At 36.7% G+C, this 27,878-nt stretch overlaps 1 protein-coding gene and 1 pseudogene across 3 annotated transcripts; both read left to right on the plus strand.

Annotated features, from left to right (window-relative positions):
* Window positions 1-1,807: 1,807 nt before the first annotated feature.
* Window positions 1,808-25,040, plus strand: LOC130826738 (pentatricopeptide repeat-containing protein At5g08510). Of its 3 annotated transcripts, none has more exons than XR_009047103.1 (3): window positions 1,808-2,893; window positions 3,803-4,760; window positions 24,906-25,040. XR_009047103.1 is itself a non-coding variant. In XM_057692303.1 (2 exons), exons 1-2 carry the CDS (start codon window positions 1,970-1,972, stop codon window positions 4,403-4,405), a joined length of 1,527 nt encoding a protein of 508 aa, XP_057548286.1. In that variant the 5' UTR covers window positions 1,808-1,969; the 3' UTR covers window positions 4,406-7,423. The 3 variants fall into 3 exon arrangements, 1 of the variants encoding a protein (XP_057548286.1); XR_009047104.1 differs by lacking the exon at window positions 24,906-25,040 and adding an exon at window positions 17,816-18,370; XM_057692303.1 differs by lacking the exon at window positions 24,906-25,040 and having other exon boundaries at window positions 3,803-7,423.
* LOC130826646 (pentatricopeptide repeat-containing protein At2g03880, mitochondrial-like) lies at window positions 20,578-26,872 on the plus strand (annotated as a pseudogene).
* The last annotated feature ends 1,006 nt before the right edge of the window (window positions 26,873-27,878 follow it).

Genomic DNA, 27,878 nt, shown 5'->3' on the forward strand with positions numbered 1-27,878 from the left:
TTTAGAGTCTTGTTTGATATTGCATGATATTGATTGTATGACTCTGATAGTAAGGTAACGTCGAACCATGGACCGGCATGTAAAATCCCGGCGTCCGTGTTAGCCGGCACGTAAAATGCGGTGTCAGACAGGGGGTCCGAGAAAAACCCATCCTGTGAAGTCTCGAGCATAACAGTATTGAGAGGAGTGACGACTCCCACCACAGTTAGGGTTTAGAACTACGGTCCTCACCTAACCAGACCCTTACATATATCAGTTGTCATTATTGTTGTGATCTTGTGATGTGCTATGATGGTAAAGCTATGAGGCTTAATTGAACTTGATTAAATAAGCATTAAGGTTACCAAGTATTTAGTAGCAGTAATGAACTTCTGCAAGTATTGAGAATGTAACTTAATGACTTAGTAAAGGTCAATAATGAGTAATAACCTTCTATACTGTGCTTGATGATTATTCTGTAAGCATGATTTAACTATCACATCATAAGCTTGTTGAGAAAATTGTACTCGGCTTTATCGCTGACCGATTTAATCGGCTGTCGTCCATATTATGGATGACAGTATTTTGCAGGAAAATTTAGCTCAGGTTTCGATCCAGGCCGCAACTTTAATTATTCTATCGAGGACTTAGCTTCAATGATTTTACTTGATGACTATATTGTACTTATTGTTTTTTTTATCGTATTTAAGTAAACCTTATTTTATATTTTCTCAGTTGTAAGATATTTTTTTTACTTATGTTTTGAACAATTTTAGTTTAAATGGTTTTTAGCAGTTCGGCGTTTTACACTTCCGCATTATTTATCTTAAGTATAATTATTAATGTTAATTATGTATCGAGAGTGCCGCTCCTGCTACACTTGTGCCACCAAGGGTAGAAATGGAATCTCTACACTAGGAAGTTGCTACCAAGACTCTTAGTGACCATTATCAACTTTGGGAAGAGCACAAGAAAGCAACTGGAAGGTTGCCTGGTCAGCAACTTTCTGTCGGAAATCAGAAATTTGAGTTACGTGAAGTTGAATGATGAAGTTGTGGTGCATTATGCTCCTGTAATGAAGCTGACTAATCAATTTATGATGAGTCTTGGACTATATTATGATGCAATTGTTCACTTTACTGTACATATTATTCGAACTAATTGAAAGATTACTTATAGTCTGCTTTTCTTGCTTTTGAGAGTATGAAATGCAAGAATGAAACTATGACGACCATAAATGCCTAATAAGCTTCACTGAGTTGAGTTGAACGAAGGCATATTTTGGCTGTAGGCATCTAGTTCTAGTAGTCTACAATTTAAGAGAAATGAATACAATTCTCTTCGATGTGGGTTTACTAAATTAATTTCAGATGTGTATCTTAGTTGCTAAATACAGAGATATTTAGGCTGAGGAGGAAGCATTGCTTTTTCAACAGTATGCTGCTGGTAATGGTATTTGACGCAAATAAAAAAAAGTAAATGGTATATGGTGAATTATTAATTTGCCACAAACGGCACACTAACGGCAGTTGTCATTGATGGTATTCTGTGCTAACGGACGAAAACTCAATGGTATATGGTGAATTAGAACATTTTGTGTGGTATATGGTGAATTTCGAAGAAACTCAGTGGTATATCATGAAATATTCGAGTTAATATCAATCATATACATGAAAATATATTTTGTGAGCCCTAAAAATTTTAGAGCCCTGAACGATAGCCCTTTACCCTTATTAATTGACTATCATGATCCTACTTAACTCATCAATTTATGGTAGCCAACGAATGAAAATAATTTCATATAATTTAAATTTCACTTAGTACTACATATAATTATATAATCATTGGAGTCTTGTTGAGAATCTTGAGCAAAATAAAAGGAAACTTTTAAAAGAACCAACGACAAACTCCAAATTACAGCTCCATTGATCTCTGCCGGCTGCCATTTATTAAGATATTTTAAAACTATGCCAGACATCACAGCTTGATTATGAATCAATTAAAGCAAATTCATGCATATTCCCTTAGAAATGGCTTAGATTACACTAAAATCATGATCAATAAGCTTCTAGAAATACCCAACATTCCTTATGCACACCAACTATTCGATCTTATGCCCGAACGAACTTCCACACTTTACAATAAGCTTATTCAAGCATACTCTTACAATGGCCCTCAAAAACAGTGTTTCTCCTTGTACATTCAAATGTGTCGGCGACAAATCTTCCCTAATCCCTTCACATTTACCTTCCTTTTTGCTGCTTGTACTTCGCTTTCCTCTCCTTGCCTTGGTAAGATGGTTCATGCTCATTTCATCTTATCTGGGTTCAAATTCGATGTTTTTGTGTTGACTGCATTGGTTAATATGTATGCTAAATTGGGTTTAGTGGAATTAGCTAGGAAACAGTTTGACCATATGTTGTTTAGAGATACACCCACTTGGAATTCTTTGATTTCTGGTTATGTTAAGTGTGGGAATATGGAGGAAGCTGAAACATTGTTTAAGTTGATTCCTTTTAAAAATGTGATTTCTTGGACAACTATGATTTCTGGGTACTCACAAAATGGAAAGTATCTTGATGCTCTGAACACTTATTTGTTAATGGAGAAAGAAGGGTTTAAGCCTAACGAGGTGAGTATAGCTTGTGTTCTTCCTGCTTGTGCTAATCTTGGTGCTTTGGAGGTGGGAAAGACAATTGAAAACTATGCTAGGAGAAAAGGGTACATGGATAATTTGTTTGTTAGGAATGGATTTCTGGAAATGTACTCAAAGTGTGGTAAACTCGATAGAGCAATGCAGTTATTTAACGAGATTAGGGACAGGAAAAATTTGTGCTCTTGGAATTCAATGATGATGGGTTTTGCTATTCATGGAAAATATGAAGACGCTCTTCAGTTGTTCCATGTTTTATTGGTAAGCTTTCTCGTTTCTCCTTATCATGTTTGTATAAAATACATACACTTAGATATATGATGGTTTATAGGAGTAAGATAGTTCTCTAGAGAGGCGAATAGAGAGTTTGGCGGACTTTTTTGTTTCTTTTGAAAGGCATTTCAAGACTTCGCAGATATGCGTCAAACAGTTTTTAAGAGTTAGTTTTTCAGAAACTCTTATGCAATTTGGTAATTTGCAAATGAATAAAGTACGAAAATAAACAATAGATAAAACAAGAATTACCACCGAGATCGTTTATCTTAATGAAATTTAAGGTGAAAACTACTACTTATATTAAGCGCTCTTACATTGAACTCCGTCCATATATTGATATATATACACAAGTGTATAGGACTTTTTTGAACTCATTTCTCATTATAAAAGTTTTTTATACACTTTTACAATGTGGGGTCCTTTACAATACGGTCAATGTGACTTTGTTTTTGCACTATGGTTTTGTCTTGTGGGTGTAGCAATGTAAGGTGGTGGTCATAGTGTAAAAATGTGACAATGGTCGCGATTGCGGTAACAGAACGTTGATACGGTAACGAAAATTACGCGGTTATCATAAAGCTTAAATATCGGTCGATACCATAAAATATCGCTTGATATGGACCAAAACACAATTTTTTAACACCTTTACAAAGCAGGGAGTATTAGTTCGTTGTCTATGAAAACTTTACTATGTGAACGATGTGATTCGATGCAACCTTATTTTTAGACTATGGCGGTGGTTATTGGTTGCTTCAAAAAATCTTGTGAGGTGGCTATTCACAAAAACTGACATCTATTAACATATATTCTTTAGTACTTGGATAGTATGTCCTTTTTGTACATATATTCTTTATAGCTACTAAAGTGATATATATCATGCATTGTGAGTTGTAGAGAGAAGAGATGAAGCCAGATGCTATAACCTTTGTTGCGGCTCTTATGGCCTGTACACATGGCGGCAAGATTGCAAAAGGCCAAGAATTGTTTGAATTAATGAATTACAAGTTTGGTATCATCCCAATACTAGAGCATTATGGATGTATGGTTGATCTTCTGGCGCGTAAAGGAAAGCTCAACGAAGCTTATAATCTTACACAAACCATGCCAATGAAACCTGATTCTGTGATATGGGGTACACTTTTAGGGGCCTGCAGCTATCATGGTAATGTCAAGATTGCTGAGAAGGCAGCAGAGGCACTTTTCGAGCTGGAACTGTCGAATTCAGGGAACTATGTCCTCCTCTCTAATATTTACGCGTCTGTGGGAAGATGGGACGGAGTAGCGAAGATGAGAAAGATGATGAAGGGAAGCCTTATAGCGAAAACAGCTGGTTATAGTTATATTGAAGTACATGACGAAATGCATATGTTTATTGTGGAGGATAAATCGCACCCACGATCCAATGAGATATACTCGGTGCTTGAAGATGTGTATTGCAAGATCATGAAGACTGACTATGGAAATGAAAGTAACTTGTATTGTCAAATTGATGGCTAAAACATGACTCTGATGCAATACTGCTAATTGCACATTTGGTGACAGTTTGCCTATTTACTTCTTGATTATTCGGGTGATGATCCTACTAAACTGCAATCTGGCGCGTTCTATGAAAATCATTCAGGTTTTGACCCCATCGATCATCAATCTTGTGTTTTCAATGAACATACTGGCCCATTAAGCTTCGATCTGGCACTTCCAGTGAACATGTTGATCCCATTAAGCTTCAATATGGAACTTTCAGTGATCATGGCTATATGAGTATTCGGGTGTTGATGAAGTTTTCAGTTTGATTGCCTTGCAGCTACAGTTTTTCCGAACTAACAGTAGCGAGTATTGCCACAACTGCCCACAGGTCAGTACCTCATCATCATTGTATTTTTATTTTATCCCGAATCAGTTGAAAACATCACCAGAGATACTTGGTTGTGAATTATAAAAGCTACAATTTGAATTAAAAAAACTACAATTTGAATTAAAAAAACTACAATTCCAGTGGTTGAATTGCAATTTAAGTTTTAGTAGCAGCATTAATAATAAATCATTATCATCTGGATGTCATTCTTAGAACCCTTGCTGACAAATTTTTTCTACTCCCTTTGCCACACGGGATTTGCACAATTTCCATTTTAGTCTCTTCCATAGATTTTTCTCCATTTTTATTTTTAGCCATGAGTTACATTCTTTTTTTAATTCTCATCTACGTTTATTTTATCTTTTCGTCTTAACCTTACATTTTCCCCATTGTATTTTGGTGCATGTTCTGGATCCCAATCTTTTAGATTAAGGATCTGATATTGTTGTTGTTGTACTTGGGGTAAACCCATGAAAAGAGAGGGAGTATATGTTTATTTTATCATTGAAACCCTGAAAAGGTAAGATAAACACGGATAATAGTCTAGCTCTACTGATTCTAAAGTTACGAAATGTAAATATATGGAAAAGCAAAATTATAAAACACAAATCCTTGTGAGAGACGGTCTTTTTGAGAGATCATCTCTAATTGAGCCGGTCCATTATATACTTATTAAAATATTGTAAGTAGGCATTAAAATGATGTAAGTAAATATTTAAGATATTATTGAAAGTAGGCATTAAAGATTCGGTAAGTAATCATTAAAGATATGTAAGTAGGCATTAAGAGTACGGTAAGTAGGTATTAATTTTTAATGGACTGGACTTGAGATTACGTCTCTCATAGAGATGGTCTCTCAAGAGACTAGCTGAAAATCATATGGAGAAAACTAAGTTACAAGTCATGCCCTTCACATCCAAAGTTCCATTTGTTAGATCATCAGTCTTGATCGAACCAGCGCCAGTTTTACATTTTCTTCAACTTCACCTTCACCTTCACGTTCTTTGAACTCTTTCTCCAATTCCTTGCTATTAATTTTACGGTCTGTTTGGTTAGTGGTATTAAATGGTGTTAATGGGAACGGTTTATGGCGTAAAATTTCGTCAAAAGTTATATATCATTCCTATGGTAATGAAACTTTGATCTAAAAAAAGTTTTTTTTACAAATTTTCATTTCCACCTAATATCACCTCTCCCAATGATTATATATTGTGAAAGCGCAAGCCTCAAAGAGGTATAACAAAGAAAAACAAATGAAAAATATAATGCAAAATGAGAACACAAGTGTTTATGAGGTATCTTGAATACCTCCCCCTCAAATGTAGTTTATTATAATGAATTCAACAATTACAAGTATAATAAACTCCCTTATCTTGAGAACAATCTCTCAAGATCACAAATACTAGAGCAAAGTAAGAACACTCTCAAGTTTCTAACAATGCAATAGCCCTCTCAACAATATGTGTGTTTGTGGTGTATAATACTATGAGTGATGAATCCTATTTATAGGCAAGGCATTCATTACCCTTAGTATTCCCTCATAAATCACCATAAACTCACAATTAACATCCAATTAACTATGACAATAAACATTACAATAAACAATAGAAGTAATGCACCACATAATTGCATAGCCATTTCACATTCTGACGAATATCAGAATCCAATGTAGCCTTCTGAACTTCCGCTCGACTCGAGCCACTACCTCGCTCGGTCGAGCGAGCTTCCAGAGAAGCTACTGACTTGTTCTGCACACATTGCTCGACCTGTTGCTCGACCGAGCCACTCCCGCTCGACCGGTCGAGCCACTCTTTGCTCGACCGAGCGGTTGTTCGAGCCACTCACAGTCAGCCTCTCTTCTAGTTGCTTTGATCAAACAATTCTCATCAACCGTTCCAAACCTTAAACCACCCATATTCGACACATCTTTATCGACCCTCTCTAAAGTACAAGACAAAGCATGTTCGACTATATGTTTAAAGTGAACGTCATCACTAAGATTATTGGCACTTGCTCTAACAATCTCCCCCTCAAGTCCAATATTCTTATCCTCCTCAAAAGTAACTCTCTTTGACCCAAACACACCAACACTTTTGTGGCCTAGGCTACCACAATTAACTTGTAACTCATACAAGTTCCTCTTACTCCTTACTCCCTTCATGAGCACCATGCTCCCTCTAATGACTTTCAAAACCCCTCCACTTGCTTTGAAAGTGCATCCTTTACTCTCAAGTCTACCTAATGAAATAAGGTTCCTCTCAAACTTAGGTACATACCTTACATCACCAAGTCTTCTCTTGACACCTCCATGAGTCTCAATAATAACCTCACCAATACCTTCTACTTTCACCTTTTCATCATTTGGTAAAGTAACAAGGCCATAATCCCCATAACTAAGCTTAGTAAATTCTTCTTTTTCACAACAAATGTGGAATGAGCAACCGGAGTCTATTACCCATTCCTTACTATGAACCACTCCCCCATCAACTAGTAGAGCCCCATAGTCATCATCATCATCAATAAAGCCTAGAGCGGCATTCCCGCTACTCTCACTCTCATTTCTTCCACTATCCCTTAAGTTTCTCATTCGCTTAAGGTCTTCCTTTAATTTCTTACACATCATTTGTATGTGCCCCTTTTTCTTACAATAGTAACACTCTTTGTTACTAAGGTCACCCCTCCCTTGAGACTTACCCCTTCCTTGATATCCCTTTTCTTTGGTTCTTCCCCTATTAGAACCTTCACTAAACAAGCCCTCCCCAACATCCTTTTTTTCTTCCCCCTCTCTACTCACCATGAACCTATCATTCTCTCTCAACGCCGCCAATGCTTGATCAAGAGTGATAGAATCCCTACCTATGAGCAATGTTTGGACTATGTTTCTATAGTCCTTGGGAAGTGAAGCCAAAAGTAGTAGAGCTTGTTCTTCATCGGTTAACTTTTCATCGGCATTTAACAATTGGCACACCAACTTGTTAAATGTGTTAATGTGGTCTTGCATTGTTGTATCTTTATCCTTCATGAGTTGATACAACTCCCACCTCAAGCAAAGTTTATTATTAAGGGATTTGGAAGCATACACCGCTTGTAATTTTTCCAACAACTCACCGGGATCGGTTTCTTTCAAGTAGTGATACTTGATTTCGGGTGCAATGGCAAGCCGGATTGTGCTTACCGCCTTCTTCCTCATTTGTGTCCATCTTGCTTCTTCTACATGATTTGGTTTCTCCTTCAATAGCGCATCATCGATGCCTTGTTGCACCAAGACATCTTCCACCGAGCTCTTCCATATGAAAAATTGATTCTTCCATCAAACAATTGAATAGAGAAACTTTTCCCATCAGTCATTGTGTCTTTCTTGTTCTTTTAACCTCACTTTCACACTCCAAATAGCCCAAGACGCACTCCCGCTCTAATACCAATTGAAAGCGCAAGCCTCAAAGAGGTATAACAAAGAAAAACAAATGAAAAATATAATGCAAAATGAGAACACAAGTGTTTATGAGGTATCTTGAATACCTCCCCCTCAAATGTAGTTTATTATAATGAATTCAACAATTACAAGTATAATAAACTCCCTTATCTTGAGAACAATCTCTCAAGATCACAAATACTAGAGCAAAGTAAGAACACTCTCAAGTTTCTAACAATGCAATAGCCCTCTCAACAATATGTGTGTTTGTGGTGTATAATACTATGAGTGATGAATCCTATTTATAGGCAAGGCATTCATTACCCTTAGTATTCCCTCATAAATCACCATAAACTCACAATTAACATCCAATTAACTACGACAATAAACATTACAATAAACAATAGAAGTAATGCACCACATAATTGCATAGCCATTTCACATTCTGACGAATATCAGAATCCAATGTAGCCTTCTGAACTTCCGCTCGATTCGAGCCACTACCTCGCTCGGTCGAGCGAGCTTCCAGAGAAGCTACTGACTTGTTCTGCACACATTGCTCGACCTGTTGCTCGACCGAGCCACTCCCGCTCGACCGGTCGAGCCACTCTTTGCTCGACCGAGCGGTTGTTCGAGCCACTCACAGTCAGCCTCTCTTCTACTTGCTTTGATCAAACAATTCTCATCAACCGTTCCAAACCTTAAACCACCCATATTCGACACATCTTTATCGACCCTCTCTAAAGTACAAGACAAAGCATGTTCGACTATATGTTTAAAGTGAACGTCATCACTAAGATTATTGGCACTTGCTCTAACAATCTCCCCCTCAAGTCCAATATTCTTATCCTCCTCAAAAGTAACTCTCTTTGACCCAAACACACCAACACTTTTGTGGCCTAGGCTACCACAATTAACTTGTAACTCATACAAGTTCCTCTTACTCCTTACTCCCTTCATGAGCACCATGCTCCCTCTAATGACTTTCAAAACCCCTCCACTTGCTTTGAAAGTGCATCCTTTACTCTCAAGTCTACCTAATGAAATAAGGTTCCTCTCAAACTTAGGTACATACCTTACATCACCAAGTCTTCTCTTGACACCTCCATGAGTCTCAATAATAACCTCACCAATACCTTCTACTTTCACCTTTTCATCATTTGGTAAAGTAACAAGGCCATAATCCCCATAACTAAGCTTAGTAAATTCTTCTTTTTCACAACAAATGTGGAATGAGCAACCGGAGTCTATTACCCATTCCTTACTATGAACCACTCCCCCATCAACTAGTAGAGCCCCATAGTCATCATCATCATCAATAAAGCCTAGAGCGGCATTCCCGCTACTCTCACTCTCATTTCTTCCACTATCCCTTAAGTTTCTCATTCGCTTAAGGTCTTCCTTTAATTTCTTACACATCATTTGTGTGTGCCCCTTTTTCTTACAATAGTAACACTCTTTGTTACTAAGGTCACCCCTCCCTTGAGACTTACCCCTTCCTTGATATCCCTTTTCTTTGGTTCTTCCCCTATTAGAACCTTCACTAAACAAGCCCTCCCCAACATCCTTTTTTTCTTCCCCCTCTCTACTCACCATGAACCTATCATTCTCTCTCAACGCCGCCAATGCTTGATCAAGAGTGATAGAATCCCTACCTATGAGCAATGTTTGGACTATGTTTCTATAGTCCTTGGGAAGTGAAGCCAAAAGTAGTAGAGCTTGTTCTTCATCGGTTAACTTTTCATCGGCATTTAACAATTGGCACACCAACTTGTTAAATGTGTTAATGTGGTCTTGCATTGTTGTATCTTTATCCTTCATGAGTTGATACAACTCCCACCTCAAGCAAAGTTTATTATTAAGGGATTTGGAAGCATACACCGCTTGTAATTTTTCCAACAACTCACCGGGATCGGTTTCTTTCAAGTAGTGATACTTGATTTCGGGTGCAATGGCAAGCCGGATTGTGCTTACCGCCTTCTTCCTCATTTGTGTCCATCTTGCTTCTTCTACATGATTTGGTTTCTCCTTCAATAGCGCATCATCGATGCCTTGTTGCACCAAGACATCTTCCACCGAGCTCTTCCATATGAAAAATTGATTCTTCCATCAAACAATTGAATAGAGAAACTTTTCCCATCAGTCATTGTGTCTTTCTTGTTCTTTTAACCTCACTTTCACACTCCAAATAGCCCAAGACGCACTCCCGCTCTAATACCAATTGAAAGCGCAAGCCTCAAAGAGGTATAACAAAGAAAAACAAATGAAAAATATAATGCAAAATGAGAACACAAGTGTTTATGAGGTATCTTGAATACCTCCCCCTCAAATGTAGTTTATTATAATGAATTCAACAATTACAAGTATAATAAACTCCCTTATCTTGAGAACAATCTCTCAAGATCACAAATACTAGAGCAAAGTAAGAACACTCTCAAGTTTCTAACAATGCAATAGCCCTCTCAACAATATGTGTGTTTGTGGTGTATAATACTATGAGTGATGAATCCTATTTATAGGCAAGGCATTCATTACCCTTAGTATTCCCTCATAAATCACCATAAACTCACAATTAACATCCAATTAACTACGACAATAAACATTACAATAAACAATAGAAGTAATGCACCACATAATTGCATAGCCATTTCACATTCTGACGAATATCAGAATCCAATGTAGCCTTCTGAACTTCCGCTCGATTCGAGCCACTACCTCGCTCGGTCGAGCGAGCTTCCAGAGAAGCTACTGACTTGTTCTGCACACATTGCTCGACCTGTTGCTCGACCGAGCGGTTGTTCGAGCCACTCACAGTCAGCCTCTCTTCTACTTGCTTTGATCAAACAATTCTCATCAACCGTTCCAAACCTTAAACCACCCATATTCGACACATCTTTATCGACCCTCTCTAAAGTACAAGACAAAGCATGTTCGACTATATGTTTAAAGTGAACGTCATCACTAAGATTATTGGCACTTGCTCTAACAATCTCCCCCTCAAGTCCAATATTCTTATCCTCCTCAAAAGTAACTCTCTTTGACCCAAACACACCAACACTTTTGTGGCCTAGGCTACCACAATTAACTTGTAACTCATACAAGTTCCTCTTACTCCTTACTCCCTTCATGAGCACCATGCTCCCTCTAATGACTTTCAAAACCCCTCCACTTGCTTTGAAAGTGCATCCTTTACTCTCAAGTCTACCTAATGAAATAAGGTTCCTCTCAAACTTAGGTACATACCTTACATCACCAAGTCTTCTCTTGACACCTCCATGAGTCTCAATAATAACCTCACCAATACCTTCTACTTTCACCTTTTCATCATTTGGTAAAGTAACAAGGCCATAATCCCCATAACTAAGCTTAGTAAATTCTTCTTTTTCACAACAAATGTGGAATGAGCAACCGGAGTCTATTACCCATTCCTTACTATGAACCACTCCCCCATCAACTAGTAGAGCCCCATAGTCATCATCATCATCAATAAAGCCTAGAGCGGCATTCCCGCTACTCTCACTCTCATTTCTTCCACTATCCCTTAAGTTTCTCATTCGCTTAAGGTCTTCCTTTAATTCCTTACACATCATTTGTGTGTGCCCCTTTTTCTTACAATAGTAACACTCTTTGTTACTAAGGTCACCCCTCCCTTGAGACTTACCCCTTCCTTGATATCCCTTTTCTTTGGTTCTTCCCCTATTAGAACCTTCACTAAACAAGCCCTCCCCAACATCCTTCTTTTCTTCCCCCTCTCTACTCACCATGAACATATCATTCTCTCTCAACGCCGCCAATGCTTGATCAAGAGTGATAGAATCCCTACCTATGAGCAATGTTTGGACTATGTTTCTATAGTCCTTGGGAAGTGAAGCCAAAAGTAGTAGAGCTTGTTCTTCATCGGTTAACTTTTCATCGGCATTTAACAATTGGCACACCAACTTGTTAAATGTGTTAATGTGGTCTTGCATTGTTGTATCTTCATCCTTCATGAGTTGATACAACTCCCACCTCAAGCAAAGTTTATTATTAAGGGATTTGGAAGCATACACCGCTTGTAATTTTTCCAACAACTCACCGGGATCGGTTTCTTTCAAGTAGTGATACTTGATTTCGGGTGCAATGGCAAGCCGGATTGTGCTTACCGCCTTCTTCCTCATTTGTGTCCATCTTGCTTCTTCTACATGATTTGGTTTCTCCTTCAATAGCGCATCATCGATGCCTTGTTGCACCAAGACATCTTCCACCGAGCTCTTCCATATGAAAAATTGATTCTTCCATCAAACAATTGAATAGAGAAACTTTTCCCATCAGTCATTGTGTCTTTCTTGTTCTTTTAACCTCATTTTCACACTCCAAATAGCCCAAGACGCACTCCCGCTCTAATACCAATTGAAAGCGCAAGCCTCAAAGAGGTATAACAAAGAAAAACAAATGAAAAATATAATGCAAAATGAGAACACAAGTGTTTATGAAGTATCTTGAATACCTCCCCCTCAAATGTAGTTTATTATAATGAATTCAACAATTACAAGTATAATAAACTCCCTTATCTTGAGAACAATCTCTCAAGATCACAAATACTAGAGCAAAGTAAGAACACTCTCAAGTTTCTTACAATGCAATAGCCCTCTCAACAATATGTGTGTTTGTGGTGTATAATACTATGAGTGATGAATCCTATTTATAGGCAAGGCATTCATTACCCTTAGTATTCCCTCATAAATCACCATAAACTCACAATTAACATCCAATTAACTACGACAATAAACATTACAATAAACAATAGAAGTAATGCACCACATAATTGCATAGCCATTTCACATTCTGACGAATATCAGAATCCAATGTAGCCTTCTGAACTTCCGCTCGATTCGAGCCACTACCTCGCTCGGTCGAGCGAGCTTCCAGAGAAGCTACTGACTTGTTCTGCACACATTGCTCGACCTGTTGCTCGACCGAGCCACTCCCGCTCGACCGGTCGTGCCACTCTTTGCTCGACCGAGCGGTTGTTCGAGCCACTCACAGTCAGCCTCTCTTCTAGTTGCTTTGATCAAACAACTCTCATCAACCGTTCCAAACCTTAAACCACCCATATTCGACACATCTTTATCGACCCTCTCTAAAGTACAAGACAAAGCATGTTCGACTATATGTTTAAAGTAAACGTCATCACTAAGATTATTGGCACTTGCTCTAACAATCTCCCCCTCAAGTCCAATATTCCTATCCTCCTCAAAAGTAACTCTCTTTGACCCAAACACACCAACACTTTTGTGGCCTAGGCTACCACAATTAACTTGTAACTCATACAAGTTCCTCTTACTCCTTACTCCCTTCATGAGCACCATGCTCCCTCTAATGACTTTCAAAACCCCTCCACTTGCTTTGAAAGTGCATCCTTTACTCTCAAGTCTACCTAATGAAATAAGGTTCCTCTCAAACTTAGGTACATACCTTACATCACCAAGTCTTCTCTTGACACCTCCATGAGTCTCAATAATAACCTCACCAATACCTTCTACTTTCACCTTTTCATCATTTGGTAAAGTAACAAGGCCATAATCCCCATAACTAAGCTTAGTAAATTCTTCTTTTTCACAACAAATGTGGAATGAGCAACCGGAGTCTATTACCCATTCCTTACTATGAACCACTCCCCCATCAACTAGTAGAGCCCCATAGTCATCATCATCATCAATAAAGCCTAGAGCGGCATTCCCGCTACTCTCACTCTCATTTCTTCCACTATCCCTTAAGTTTCTCATTCGCTTAAGGTCTTCCTTTAATTCCTTACACATCATTTGTGTGTGCCCCTTTTTCTTACAATAGTAACACTCTTTGTTACTAAGGTCACCCCTCCCTTGAGACTTACCCCTTCCTTGATATCCCTTTTCTTTGGTTCTTCCCCTATTAGAACCTTCACTAAACAAGCCCTCCCCAACATCCTTCTTTTCTTCCCCCTCTCTACTCACCATGAACATATCATTCTCTCTCAACGCCGCCAATGCTTGATCAAGAGTGATAGAATCCCTACCTATGAGCAATGTTTGGACTATGTTTCTATAGTCCTTGGGAAGTGAAGCCAAAAGTAGTAGAGCTTGTTCTTCATCGGTTAACTTTTCATCGGCATTTAACAATTGGCACACCAACTTGTTAAATGTGTTAATGTGGTCTTGCATTGTTGTATCTTCATCCTTCATGAGTTGATACAACTCCCACCTCAAGCAAAGTTTATTATTAAGGGATTTGGAAGCATACACCGCTTGTAATTTTTCCAACAACTCACCGGGATCGGTTTCTTTCAAGTAGTGATACTTGATTTCGGGTGCAATGGCAAGCCGGATTGTGCTTACCGCCTTCTTCCTCATTTGTGTCCATCTTGCTTCTTCTACATGATTTGGTTTCTCCTTCAATAGCGCATCATCGATGCCTTGTTGCACCAAGACATCTTCCACCGAGCTCTTCCATATGAAAAATTGATTCTTCCATCAAACAATTGAATAGAGAAACTTTTCCCATCAGTCATTGTGTCTTTCTTGTTCTTTTAACCTCACTTTCACACTCCAAATAGCCCAAGACGCACTCCCGCTCTAATACCAATTGAAAGCGCAAGCCTCAAAGAGGTATAACAAAGAAAAACAAATGAAAAATATAATGCAAAATGAGAACACAAGTGTTTATGAGGTATCTTGAATACCTCCCCCTCAAATGTAGTTTATTATAATGAATTCAACAATTACAAGTATAATAAACTCCCTTATCTTGAGAACAATCTCTCAAGATCACAAATACTAGAGCAAAGTAAGAACACTCTCAAGTTTCTAACAATGTAATAGCCCTATCAACAATATGTGTGTTTGTGGTGTATAATACTATGAGGGATGAATCCTATTTATAGGCAAGGCATTCATTACCCTTAGTATTCCCTCATAAATCACCATAAACTCACAATTAACATCCAATTAACTACGACAATAAACATTACAATAAACAATAGAAGTAATGCACCACATAATTGCATAGCCATTTCACATTCTGACGAATATCAGAATCCAATGTAGCCTTCTGAACTTCCGCTCGATTCGAGCCACTACCTCGCTCGGTCGAGCGAGCTTCCAGAGAAGCTACTGACTTGTTCTGCACACATTGCTCGACCTGTTGCTCGACCGAGCCACTCCCGCTCGACCGGTCGTGCCACTCTTTGCTCGACCGAGCGGTTGTTCGAGCCACTCACAGTCAGCCTCTCTTCTAGTTGCTTTGATCAAACAACTCTCATCAACCGTTCCAAACCTTAAACCACCCATATTCGACACATCTTTATCGACCCTCTCTAAAGTACAAGACAAAGCATGTTCGACTATATGTTTAAAGTAAACGTCATCACTAAGATTATTGGCACTTGCTCTAACAATCTCCCCCTCAAGTCCAATATTCCTATCCTCCTCAAAAGTAACTCTCTTTGACCCAAACACACCAACACTTTTGTGGCCTAGGCTACCACAATTAACTTGTAACTCATACAAGTTCCTCTTACTCCTTACTCCCTTCATGAGCACCATGCTCCCTCTAATGACTTTCAAAACCCCTCCACTTGCTTTGAAAGTGCATCCTTTACTCTCAAGTCTACCTAATGAAATAAGGTTCCTCTCAAACTTAGGTACATACCTTACATCACCAAGTCTTCTCTTGACACCTCCATGAGTCTCAATAATAACCTCACCAATACCTTCTACTTTCACCTTTTCATCATTTGGTAAAGTAACAAGGCCATAATCCCCATAACTAAGCTTAGTAAATTCTTCTTTTTCACAACAAATGTGGAATGAGCAACCGGAGTCTATTACCCATTCCTTACTATGAACCACTCCCCCATCAACTAGTAGAGCCCCATAGTCATCATCATCATCAATAAAGCCTAGAGCGGCATTCCCGCTACTCTCACTCTCATTTCTTCCACTATCCCTTAAGTTTCTCATTCGCTTAAGGTCTTCCTTTAATTCCTTACACATCATTTGTGTGTGCCCCTTTTTCTTACAATAGTAACACTCTTTGTTACTAAGGTCACCCCTCCCTTGAGACTTACCCCTTCCTTGATATCCCTTTTCTTTGGTTCTTCCCCTATTAGAACCTTCACTAAACAAGCCCTCCCCAACATCCTTCTTTTCTTCCCCCTCTCTACTCACCATGAACATATCATTCTCTCTCAACGCCGCCAATGCTTGATCAAGAGTGATAGAATCCCTACCTATGAGCAATGTTTGGACTATGTTTCTATAGTCCTTGGGAAGTGAAGCCAAAAGTAGTAGAGCTTGTTCTTCATCGGTTAACTTTTCATCGGCATTTAACAATTGGCACACCAACTTGTTAAATGTGTTAATGTGGTCTTGCATTGTTGTATCTTCATCCTTCATGAGTTGATACAACTCCCACCTCAAGCAAAGTTTATTATTAAGGGATTTGGAAGCATACACCGCTTGTAATTTTTCCAACAACTCACCGGGATCGGTTTCTTTCAAGTAGTGATACTTGATTTCGGGTGCAATGGCAAGCCGGATTGTGCTTACCGCCTTCTTCCTCATTTGTGTCCATCTTGCTTCTTCTACATGATTTGGTTTCTCCTTCAATAGCGCATCATCGATGCCTTGTTGCACCAAGACATCTTCCACCGAGCTCTTCCATATGAAAAATTGATTCTTCCATCAAACAATTGAATAGAGAAACTTTTCCCATCAGTCATTGTGTCTTTCTTGTTCTTTTAACCTCACTTTCACACTCCAAATAGCCCAAGACGCACTCCCGCTCTAATACCAATTGAAAGCGCAAGCCTCAAAGAGGTATAACAAAGAAAAACAAATGAAAAATATAATGCAAAATGAGAACACAAGTGTTTATGAGGTATCTTGAATACCTCCCCCTCAAATGTAGTTTATTATAATGAATTCAACAATTACAAGTATAATAAACTCCCTTATCTTGAGAACAATCTCTCAAGATCACAAATACTAGAGCAAAGTAAGAACACTCTCAAGTTTCTAACAATGTAATAGCCCTATCAACAATATGTGTGTTTGTGGTGTATAATACTATGAGGGATGAATCCTATTTATAGGCAAGGCATTCATTACCCTTAGTATTCCCTCATAAATCACCATAAACTCACAATTAACATCCAATTAACTATGACAATAAACATTACAATAAACAATAGAAGTAATGCACCACATAATTGCATAGCCATTTCACATTCTGACGAATATCAGAATCCAATGTAGCCTTCTGAACTTCCGCTCGACTCGAGCCACTACCTCGCTCGGTCGAGCGAGCTTCCAGAGAAGCTACTGACTTGTTCTGCACACATTGCTCGACCTGTTGCTCGACCGAGCCACTCCCGCTCGACCGGTCGAGCCACTCTTTGCTCGACCGAGCGGTTGTTCGAGCCACTCACAGTCAGCCTCTCTTCTAGTTGCTTTGATCAAACAACTCTCATCAACCGTTCCAAACCTTAAACCACCCATATTCGACACATCTTTATCGACCCTCTCTAAAGTACAAGACAAAGCATGTTCGACTATATGTTTAAAGTAAACGTCATCACTAAGATTATTGGCACTTGCTCTAACATATTGGATTGAACTTTATGAAGAAAATGTGATGATTGAAGTTGGACAAGCATGACCATCAAGGCAGCCAAGAGATTTTTCAACCAAAATTACAATAACATGAAAAATGTCACATCAACATATTTGTTCAAAAAATGTTTGTTGTCAGCCATTATAGCATGAAAAATACCACATGATGAACATACTTTGTTTGCTATTAAGAGATTTCAAAAAAAATCTCATGACTTAGTGAACTTAGTTTTACTACAATTAAGTATGCTGTAAGATACCAACTGTTGCGACACCAACATAGAAACCAATCACCTGCAATGATGAAAAAGATTTTTTGTGTCCTTCTGGACTTGGGAGTTACAATTCCATCCTTCTGCAGCTGTTTCACTGAACTTGTCAATTTTTCATCTGCCTCTACACCGCGGGTGTTAATTTTACTGTAATAATTAAAATTTATCTTTATTTCAAAGCTACACCATATCAAAAGACCCCCAATGAATGTATTAATTTGGTAGAAAGAATGATTCAGTGTCAGATTTCTTTATATTGATCATGGACGTATAGATTTTATTAAAGTTGTTATGTATTAGATCGAATGTTATTCTGTTGTAAATGTAACATGATATTTTTATCAATAAATTATTATATTTCTTTTAGTAAAAAAAAATATTAATGTGAAAATCTTTTCTTTTTATTCTTGTGATAATTATTTAATTTTCGTGACTTATATAAGGAATAATTAAATTTCACCCTTTTCATTTCAAAAACAAAAATTAATAATAATTTTCACTCTTTTTAACCTAAGCTAGCCTTACCTTCAGTAAACAAATAAAAAGGATTTTTCTCACTTATACCCATGTACTTTTAAAAATTTTTAGCTGTACCCAATAAATTTACCAATTCTCAATTGTACCCAATAATTAGTAGGTTTTTCTCACTTATACCCACGTATTTTTAAAAATTCTCAGTTGTACCCAATAAATTTACCAATTCTCAATATACCCAATAATTAGTAGGGTTTTTCTCACTTATACCCACTACTCATGTTGGTAGCTGAAGCTGTTCAAACTTTGATCTTGGCTGACTTTTGTTATTATTACATCAAAAGGTAATTAAGCTTATTTTTTGAACTAATAACTTTTACGTTTCGTTTAAATATTGGTATTAGAACGTGTAAATGATAATGAAAATTTAAGCTAAATTTGCAAGAAAAAAACACGTGAAGGCTATTAATCATACTTGTCTTACTCTAAAAATCATTTTTTTTATAAAATTCAGTAAAATATTTGTGGGAAAATAGTAACCACATGTGATCTCATATCGAAGAATTAGAGAGGATTAGACAAGCATATAAACTTAATGGACTACTCCTTTTACTAATTGATTTTAGGATGAAATTCCATCGCACTTGTGTGCAATCAGCTCTCATGAGAAATTTATCAACACTTAATTGTGGATAAAACTTACATCGCCATGAAAATAACATATTACGAAAATTTACTGAAAAAGTCATTTTATTACCGTTGTTTAGTATTTACCATCAAATGGACCGTTAAAGTCGCTACAACTTATTGAGATTGCTAATCCTTTAGATTTTGATAATATTTTTTAGGGTTTTTCTCACTTGTACCCACGTACTTTTAAAAATTCTCAGCTGTACCCAATAAATTTACCAATTCCAATAATTAGTGTTAATTTAGCAACAATAACTATTTTTTACCCACAACTTAACAACAGTTATCTTTGAGTTTTGATGGAAAATTTCCCTTCAAATGTCACGTGACTATAATCCCCAACACTTCATTTCCACCTTCCTTCATCATTTTCAATTTTCTTCTTCACTGAGCAATTTTAAAATGGTTACTGTTCAAAGAGTAATTCTAAAAAAAAAGAGTTGATGTAAGCCATATTCACATTATAATGCTACTGGTAATTCTACAAAAAAAATTCAAAAAATATTACTAACGCCTTAAATAAATCTAACTAACTGTTGTTAAGTTGTTATTAAAAAATGGTTATTGTTGCTAAATTAATACTCCCTCCTATTCAGGTGAACTGTCCCATTTGACTTTTCACGGATTTTAAGAAAAGTCAAAATGGGACCCTAAAGGAAGAGAGAGAGTAGTATTATGGGTTTTTAATTGTAAAGATTAAGGAATTAATGATTCCCACCAAATTCCCACAAACTTAAAAGCTGATTTTTTTTGGCACCAATAGTTTGAAATTTTTTTCGCCACAATTACATCGATAATTTAATTAAGTCCTAAATTACATAATTAAGTCCTACGTTTACAATAATGTTTGGAAATTACATAAATTTCTCAAGAGTACTAAAAATTAAATACATCAATTACGGTATCTCCGAGAGCCTTCTCAATTCTTCAACAGCTTCGGTGTAGTTGCAGTCGTTACTGATCATGTGAGTGCGAATTTTTTTCCGATCATTGACTTCAGATTTTCCAAATTACCCAAAAAATGCATTAATAATTTGTTAAATAGCCTCCAATTTATAAACAACCAATTTTTCAAAATGGAAAATATCATCACAGTACCCACATTATTTTGAAACCCAAAATTAAAATGTCCAAAAAGAAGGAATTGATTACATAATCAGAAACTGCCGCCAACAATTCAAGAAAATTCCCAAAGCACACAGCCAAAATTTGAGAAAACAGAAAGTGTGGCGCCAAAAATGAAATGTGCAACAAGAAGAAAAAATCAATCATAACATTACAAAACAGAAAGCATAAATAGACAATGACAATGGTCATTTATTACACAATCATCTAAAACAATGGCTCCTACAAAAAACTTAACTACACAACAAAGAGAATCCATAATGCAGAAGCTACTGTCTGCATTAAATAAGAAGGGCAAACCAGCGCAAGGCACAATCAACGCACTTGCGATTGAGTTTGAGGTTTGTAGGAAAACAATTACACGATTGTGGAATGATGTCAAGAAGCAGATGACAAACAACACCACAGTCATTAACCTCAACAGCAAGAGATGGGGGAAAGAAGCAGCAAACAAAATAAAATTTGATGAAGAAAAATTTAAGGCAATCAAATATGAACTCAAGGGTACACAACATTCAGTAGCAAAGCAGATGGAAGTGTCACAATCAACGGTGTGTAGGTGGAAGAGGAACAAAGTAATAAGAAGGCACACAAACGCAATCAAACCGGCTTTGAATGAAAACAACAAGTTACACAGGTTAAGCTTTGCATTATCTAAATGTGAATACAATGAACAAAATGATGCATTCAAGTTTAAGCCATTTACTAACGTTGTTCACATAGATGAAAAACATTTATATCTAACCCGAGAGACACAGAGTTATTATCTAGCTCCGGGTGAAGTAGAACCACATAGAGAATGCCAATCAAAAAGGTTCATACCAAAAATCATGTTTATGTGTGCTGTAACAAAGCCTATATTTACAACTGAAGGTGATGTTTTTTTTGATGGAAAGATAGGCATTTGGCCATTTATTACACAGGAGCCAGCAAAAAGAAGCTCAAAGAACAGGAAAAGGGGGGAGATGGAAACTAAGCCAATACAATCAATCACAAAAGAGCACATTAGAGAAATGCTTATCACTAATGTGCTGCCAACCATTAGGGCAAAATGGCCTGCTGAATTATCCAAGCATATTTACATTCAACAAGACAATGCCAAACCTCATATAGCACACAATGACAGAGGGTTTTTAGAAGAGGCAATGAAAGATGGATTTAATATACAATTAGTGCAACAACCTCCAAATTCCCCTGACATGAACGTGCAAGATTTAGGTTTTTTTAGATCAATTCAAGCTTTGCAATATCAAAAATCAGCTTACAATGTTAAAGAGTTGCTTAAGGCTGTGAATAATGCATTTCAAAATCTGAGTCCACAATGTTTAAGGTTTGTATTCATAACTTTACAAGCTTGTATGATAGAGGTCATGAAAAAACAGGGGGGGTTTGACTATCACATTCCTCACATGAACAAAACAAAGGCAGCAAGGGAAGGGACTTTACCAGATTACCTCACTATTGACAAACAATTGGTTGTGGATTCACTTCAATATTTATTCACAAAGCTAAGTACAGAAAAAATGAATCAGCTTGTGGAACTCATTGGGTATGCAGGGGAATATGAAGAAGGGGATTTGAATGTAGAAGTGTCAGAAGTAACCAACAACCAAACTCAACAAATCTCAACAGTTGCAACAGCAATCATCGTTTAAGCAAAAGAACAGCAACCAACAACATTTTTTGGGACACAGAGGAAAGCAACAACAGCACAGAAGATCAGCCAACACAAGCATAACCAGCACAGCTTCATTAATGAAATGTAAATTCCTTTTCAATTTGGACATATTTTTGGGATCTTTAACATGGGATGTTTCATAAGCAAACAACAAACATTTTATGTTGTTTTCAATGAAACATTTTTATTCAAATATACATTAATGAAAAAAATTGGTTGTTTTAGAACTCTCAGGTAAATTTCTTTTTTTTTTTTGAAATCATTGAGTATAAAATCGAACATCTTTGTGCATTAAACGTTGTTAAACAATTCAAACCCCCTTTGTTCGATTTTTTGGTGGCTAAAACTGCTCTCACTTTGAGATCACAGAGCAATGAAATTAAATGCATAAAAAACCGTTTAACTTAAAAATCATCATCAGTCAAAATGAACATGCACCAACACAAACAGAAACTCACTTGAGAAAGGACCAAGCTTATCAAGCCAATCTTCTTCTTCACAATCAATATTCGAAAAAACAGCATCAATGGAAGAATATGCACGATCAGGATACATATCAGGCTCAGGTGTGTAAATGGGTTCACCTTCAGAGTCAAGTTCTCTTCCCCACTTAGGATCAGTCTCAACAGAAGTGGAGTCATCATTGTAATCATAAGACTCTTCCTCAAACGATTTCAGTCTAGATCTAGGGTTTCCATCATCGAACCCCTTTAAGTCTATCTTAGAAGGCGATTTGTAAGGAGATTTGGGGATTCTCAGAAGTAAAGAAGTACGCGAGTTAGGGTTTTTCATGGGTGAGTCGATTGTCGAGTTATGATTCTTCAGGGGGGATTTTAAAGGCGAACTGGAGTTTGCCATGACAACTACACAGAAGAAATAAAGGAAGATGGTGAACCTTCAACCCAGATTTAGGGTTTTCAGAGAAGAACAAGAAACACGATAAGGAAGAAGGTGAAGCTTTCAATGGAAGATTAAGAGAAAACGGCAGAATATCAAATGGGGAATGGGTAGGGTTTTAGGTTTATAAAGGGAGGGAGTGTAAATGGGTGGGATTAATTAGGATTAATTAAGATTTAATTATGTTGATTAATTATAAGGGAGGGAAAATTAGTAAGGGTAATAAAGGGTATAATTGAAAATAGGATAAAGTACTAAGGGTATAATAGTCAAAAATCCATGCCAAAAATAGAAATGGGACATTTAAGGTGACTTGACCATAAAAGGAAATGGGACAGTTCAGCTGAATAGGAGGGAGTACTAATTATTGGGTACAATTGAAAATTTTGAAAATTGGTAAATTTATTGGGTATAGCTGAGAATTTTTAAAAGTACATGAGTATAAGTGAGAAAAACCCTACTAATTATTGGGTACAATTGAAAATTGGTAAATTTATTGGGTACAGCTGAGAATTTTTAAAAGTACGTGGGTATATATAAGTGAGAAAAACCCTACTAATTATTGGGTATAATTGAGAATTGGTAAATTTATTAGATACAGCTGAGAATTTTTAAAAGTACATTGATATAAGTAAGAAAACCAAAAAAAAAAAAAAAAAAAAAAAACATAACATGAGTGGGTCCCTTTTTTGATTGTATTCTTCTTTCACCATCCATTCTCATTCTCACTAGCAATTTTTCCTCCCAATAACGCCACCGTGATTTGTTGTCTAAAACAAAAATAAAAATTCAACCGTTGGAAATTCAGCCAACGTCTATGTTAATGCCGCCGCCTTCTCTTTTCATTCTCTGATGATCTTCCTCGATAATCAGTGGAAGACAGGTTATGCATCGCCGTATAAAGCAGCTAAAAGTTTCATCGACATGAATTTTTAGGACTGTATTGTACTTTTCATCAAGTAGCTGCTTCTAATAATGTTGCTAATTTGATCCTAGAGAACAATCTTCGCCTTGCCAAATTATCTAAATCTGGTAAACTCAATGTTGCCCGCCAACTGTTTGATAAAATGCCTCAACGGGATGAATTTAGCTCAAATATTATGATATCAGACTTTGCGAGTGCCGGTAGATTTTCTGAAGCTAGACAAGTATTTTTTGAGACCCCATATAAGAGTATACTGTGGCTAGTATTCTTGGAATATTGTAAACATGGGTATGGAATGCACTGACTTCTGGGTATTGTAAACATGGGTATGGAAATGATGCATTTGACTTGTTTCGGACAATGCAATATGATGGTTTCAAGCCCACAGAGTATACTGTGGCTAGTATTCTTGGAATATTTGAAAGATTGGGTTTTCTCCTTAAGGGTAAACAACTCCATTCTTATGCAATAAAAACCAAGATGGATTTTAGCATCTTTGTGGTTACTAGCCTTGTTGATTTGTATGCCAAATGTGGTTGCATTTTACATGCTGAATGTGTTTTCTTAACATATCTGGCACAAAAAATCATGTTATATTGACTGCCATGCTCACTGGTTACTCTCAGAATGGATATGGAAATAAAGCAATTGAGTGTTTTCGATATATGCATTCGAAAGGTATCAAGTGCAACGAGTTTACTTTTCCTAGTGTTTTAACTGCTTGTAGCACGGTTCAGGCTTTCGATTTTGGGCAACAAGTGCACGACTTATTGATTAAGGGTCGTTTAGGGGATAATATTTATGTTCAAACTGCTCTGCTTGATATGTATGCAAAGTGTGGAAATTTGAATGGTGCAAGGTGCATTCTTCATAGTTTGAGAATTGACAATGTGACTGCTTGGAATTCTATGATTGTTAGCTGTGTTAGAGAAGGGTCTAATGAGGAAGCAATGTAATATTTCAAGAATATGCTTTCTCGTGGTATGAAAATCGATTTTACACTACCTACCATTGTTTAATGCTTTTTTCATTTTAATGTGCAGATTGCAAGATTCATCCATTGTTTGGCTATAAAAGTTGGGTATGAGAATTACAATCATGTGAGCAATGCTCTAGTTGACTTGTATGGAAAAAAAGGGGATTTTGATTCTGTGATCAAAATTTTCAATGATTTGCCCAATAAATATGTTGTTTCATGGACTTGTATCATCTCGAGTTTTTCACGTAATGGTTATAGTGGAGAAGCAATTAAATTGTTTCTTTCCATGAGAATGACGGAGATATATATGGATGAAGTTTTATGTTCTAGCGTATTGGGTGCATGTGCTGTACTAACTCTTCTGAAATTGGGACAGCAGATACATGCTACCGTCATCAAAGAAGGCTGCGGTTCATCCTTGTTGCTTAACAATGCGCTTATCGAACTGTTATGGAAAATGTGGATGCACAGAAGAAGCAATAAACGTCTTTCATGTAATGCAAAAACGAGTTCTGTTTTCGTGGACAACAATGATCGTTGGCTTTGCACAAAACGGTCTAGCATTGGAATCGATAAAAATCCAAGAGAGAATGCAAGAAAGTGGGATCAAACTCGATTCAGTTTCCTTTCTTGGGTTATTGTTTGCTTGTAACCATGCTGGCCTTGTTGATAAAAGTCAACACTATTTTGAATCCATGGATAAAGATATACTGGATAAAACCCGGCCCACAGCATTACACATGCATGATCGACCTGTTGGGGCGATCTGGGAGATGAGATCAAGTCGATGAGATTTTGAATCAGATGGAAATGCTACCAGATGTGAGCACGTGGAAATCAATACTAGCTGCTTGTAGAATACGTGGAAATATAGAGATGGCCGAAAGAGCAGCTAAGAATCTCTTTGAATTAGAACCCGAGAATTGTGTCCCCTACATTTTGCTTGCTAATATATACTCGGCAGCTTGTAGATGGAAAGAAGCTGCAAATATCCAGGCATTGATGAGATCAAAAGCTATCGTAAAGGAGCCCGGTTGTAGTTGGATCGAGATGGGAGGCAGAGTGCACACCTTTGTTTCTGGCAATAGAAGCCACCCGCGAAGCATTGAGTTATATTCAAAGGTTAATGCGATGATTAAGCTAATAAAAAAGGTTGGATATGTACCAGACACAAGGTTTTCTCTTCATGACACGAACGACAAGGTGAAGGAGCTTACCCTTGCCTATCATAGCGAAAAGCTGGCCGTTGCATTTGGATTTCTTGTTCTGCCTTCTGGATCGCCAATCTGAATTTTTAAGAACATCAGAGTATGTGGAGATTGCCATACTGCTATGAAATTTATATCGAAAGTTTATGATCGACACATTATATTAAGAGATACTAACCGTTTCCATCATTTTAATGGTGGCATATGTTCATGCAATGATTTTTGGTAGCTGTTTATGTGAAATGGTGAAAGTATTTGCTCAACTCATGCTCTTCTTCACCAATTTTCTTCCTCCTAACGACATACCATCATCGTTTTTCTCACTTGCCTTTCGGTGTAGCCATTGTTTCTACCTCCACTGGTTCAACCAACAAGTTTATGGCTATATTCTTTTTTCGCAGCCATTTTGTTATAGGAAAAGGTAGTTAAAACTAAATTTTGGAGGGGTCGAACTTAAAGTCATCAATTGGTTAAGAATTATACCGGTTCGTAAGAACCAATCAGCTCTGATACCAAAAATTCCCATAAGTGTAGAAACTTAACTTGGTGTAGTTTGCTCAAGCATGTTAAATAAGTGTAAGTTTGAGCAAATAGGTTGTGAAGGAGACAAATGCTTGAACCATGAACTTGTTGGTTTGAGTAAGGAGGATATTAGTTTGAGCAACTTACTCGTTCGAGTGAGAGTTGTTGCTTTCAGAATCAATTTCGTCCATTGGTTTCTAACGTTATGAGCTTCTGATTTCTAATTATTATTTCCATAATTAGGGAGGTCATATGCTCATAAAAATTTGTTTTAACTCAAAATTAAGATAAAAGTTACATAGACGAGAATCTAAAGTAAATGTTATATACTCCTTTCATTTCCCTTCACTTCCTTTTTTCTCCCTCCCTTTTTTCTTCCCTCCATTTCCTTTCCATCTTAATGCTCTATTCAAACAAAGTGTAAATAAAGAAAAAGATATAATAAATTAGGATTTAATTTTATACATATAATTTTATCTTTTCAATTTTATCTAGGCCATTTAATAAGGGACACCCTTTAAAAGACTAAAAGATGCAAATGTTAGACATTTATTATTCATTCATCAAATACAATAAAAAGTCTAAAAGATCATCTTTTAAAGGTAAGATCTTTAGAATTAAATTGTCCTATAAAAAATTTGTTTTTAAGTTTTAAACATTTGAAAATTATGTTCTATTTCAAATGGAATATGTACCACTTTTCTCGAGTAAGCTACTTAGTTTAATTTTCAATATTCTCAACCCTTCTCTCGGCCTACTTTATACTTAAAAAAAAGTATTAAACATTTAATAGTATCTTTTAGAAAAAACTGTTGTGAATAATTCAACGTATTTTCCATTTTTGAAAATTTCTTAATAATCAAACTTTTGCTTTCAGTTTGTTGCCAATGGACCATTTAGAAAACGACTTTCTATATCAAGTGACCTTTCATTTTCTCCTTCTTTATAATAATCCAACATATTTTCCATTACTTGCCAATGATCCCATCTTTTGAATTTTTTTTAATAATCCAACCTTTGTTATCATTTTGTTGCCAATGGACCCTTCAAGAAGTTAAATACTCAATTTCTCTTTGACACTAATTTATAATAATCCAACATATCTCATCCATACATGTCAAGTCTCTTTTAATTTCTTTAACACATTTTCTCTTTAATTATTATTAAACAATCCATAATTTTTAAAATACTCAATTTCTCTTTGCTACTGATTTAAAAAGGGTAGTATACTTTGAAGGGAAGTGAAAAACATACGACTATTATTGATTTTTTATAATTATATTGATTATAAAATTTAACGTGTAAAT

Source organism: Amaranthus tricolor, chromosome 11 (genome assembly GCF_026212465.1).
Source record: "Amaranthus tricolor cultivar Red isolate AtriRed21 chromosome 11, ASM2621246v1, whole genome shotgun sequence".
In the NCBI taxonomy this organism is placed as follows: domain Eukaryota; kingdom Viridiplantae; phylum Streptophyta; class Magnoliopsida; order Caryophyllales; family Amaranthaceae; genus Amaranthus; species Amaranthus tricolor.

Coding starts and splice junctions, on each gene's coding strand:
- LOC130826738 (XM_057692303.1), top strand. CDS start 1,970: ATGAATCAATTAAAGCAAATTCATGCATATTCCCTTAGAAATGGCTTA. Junction 2,894..3,802: donor AGTTGTTCCATGTTTTATTG/GTAAGCTTTCTC, acceptor TGTGAGTTGTAG/AGAGAAGAGATGAAGCCAGA.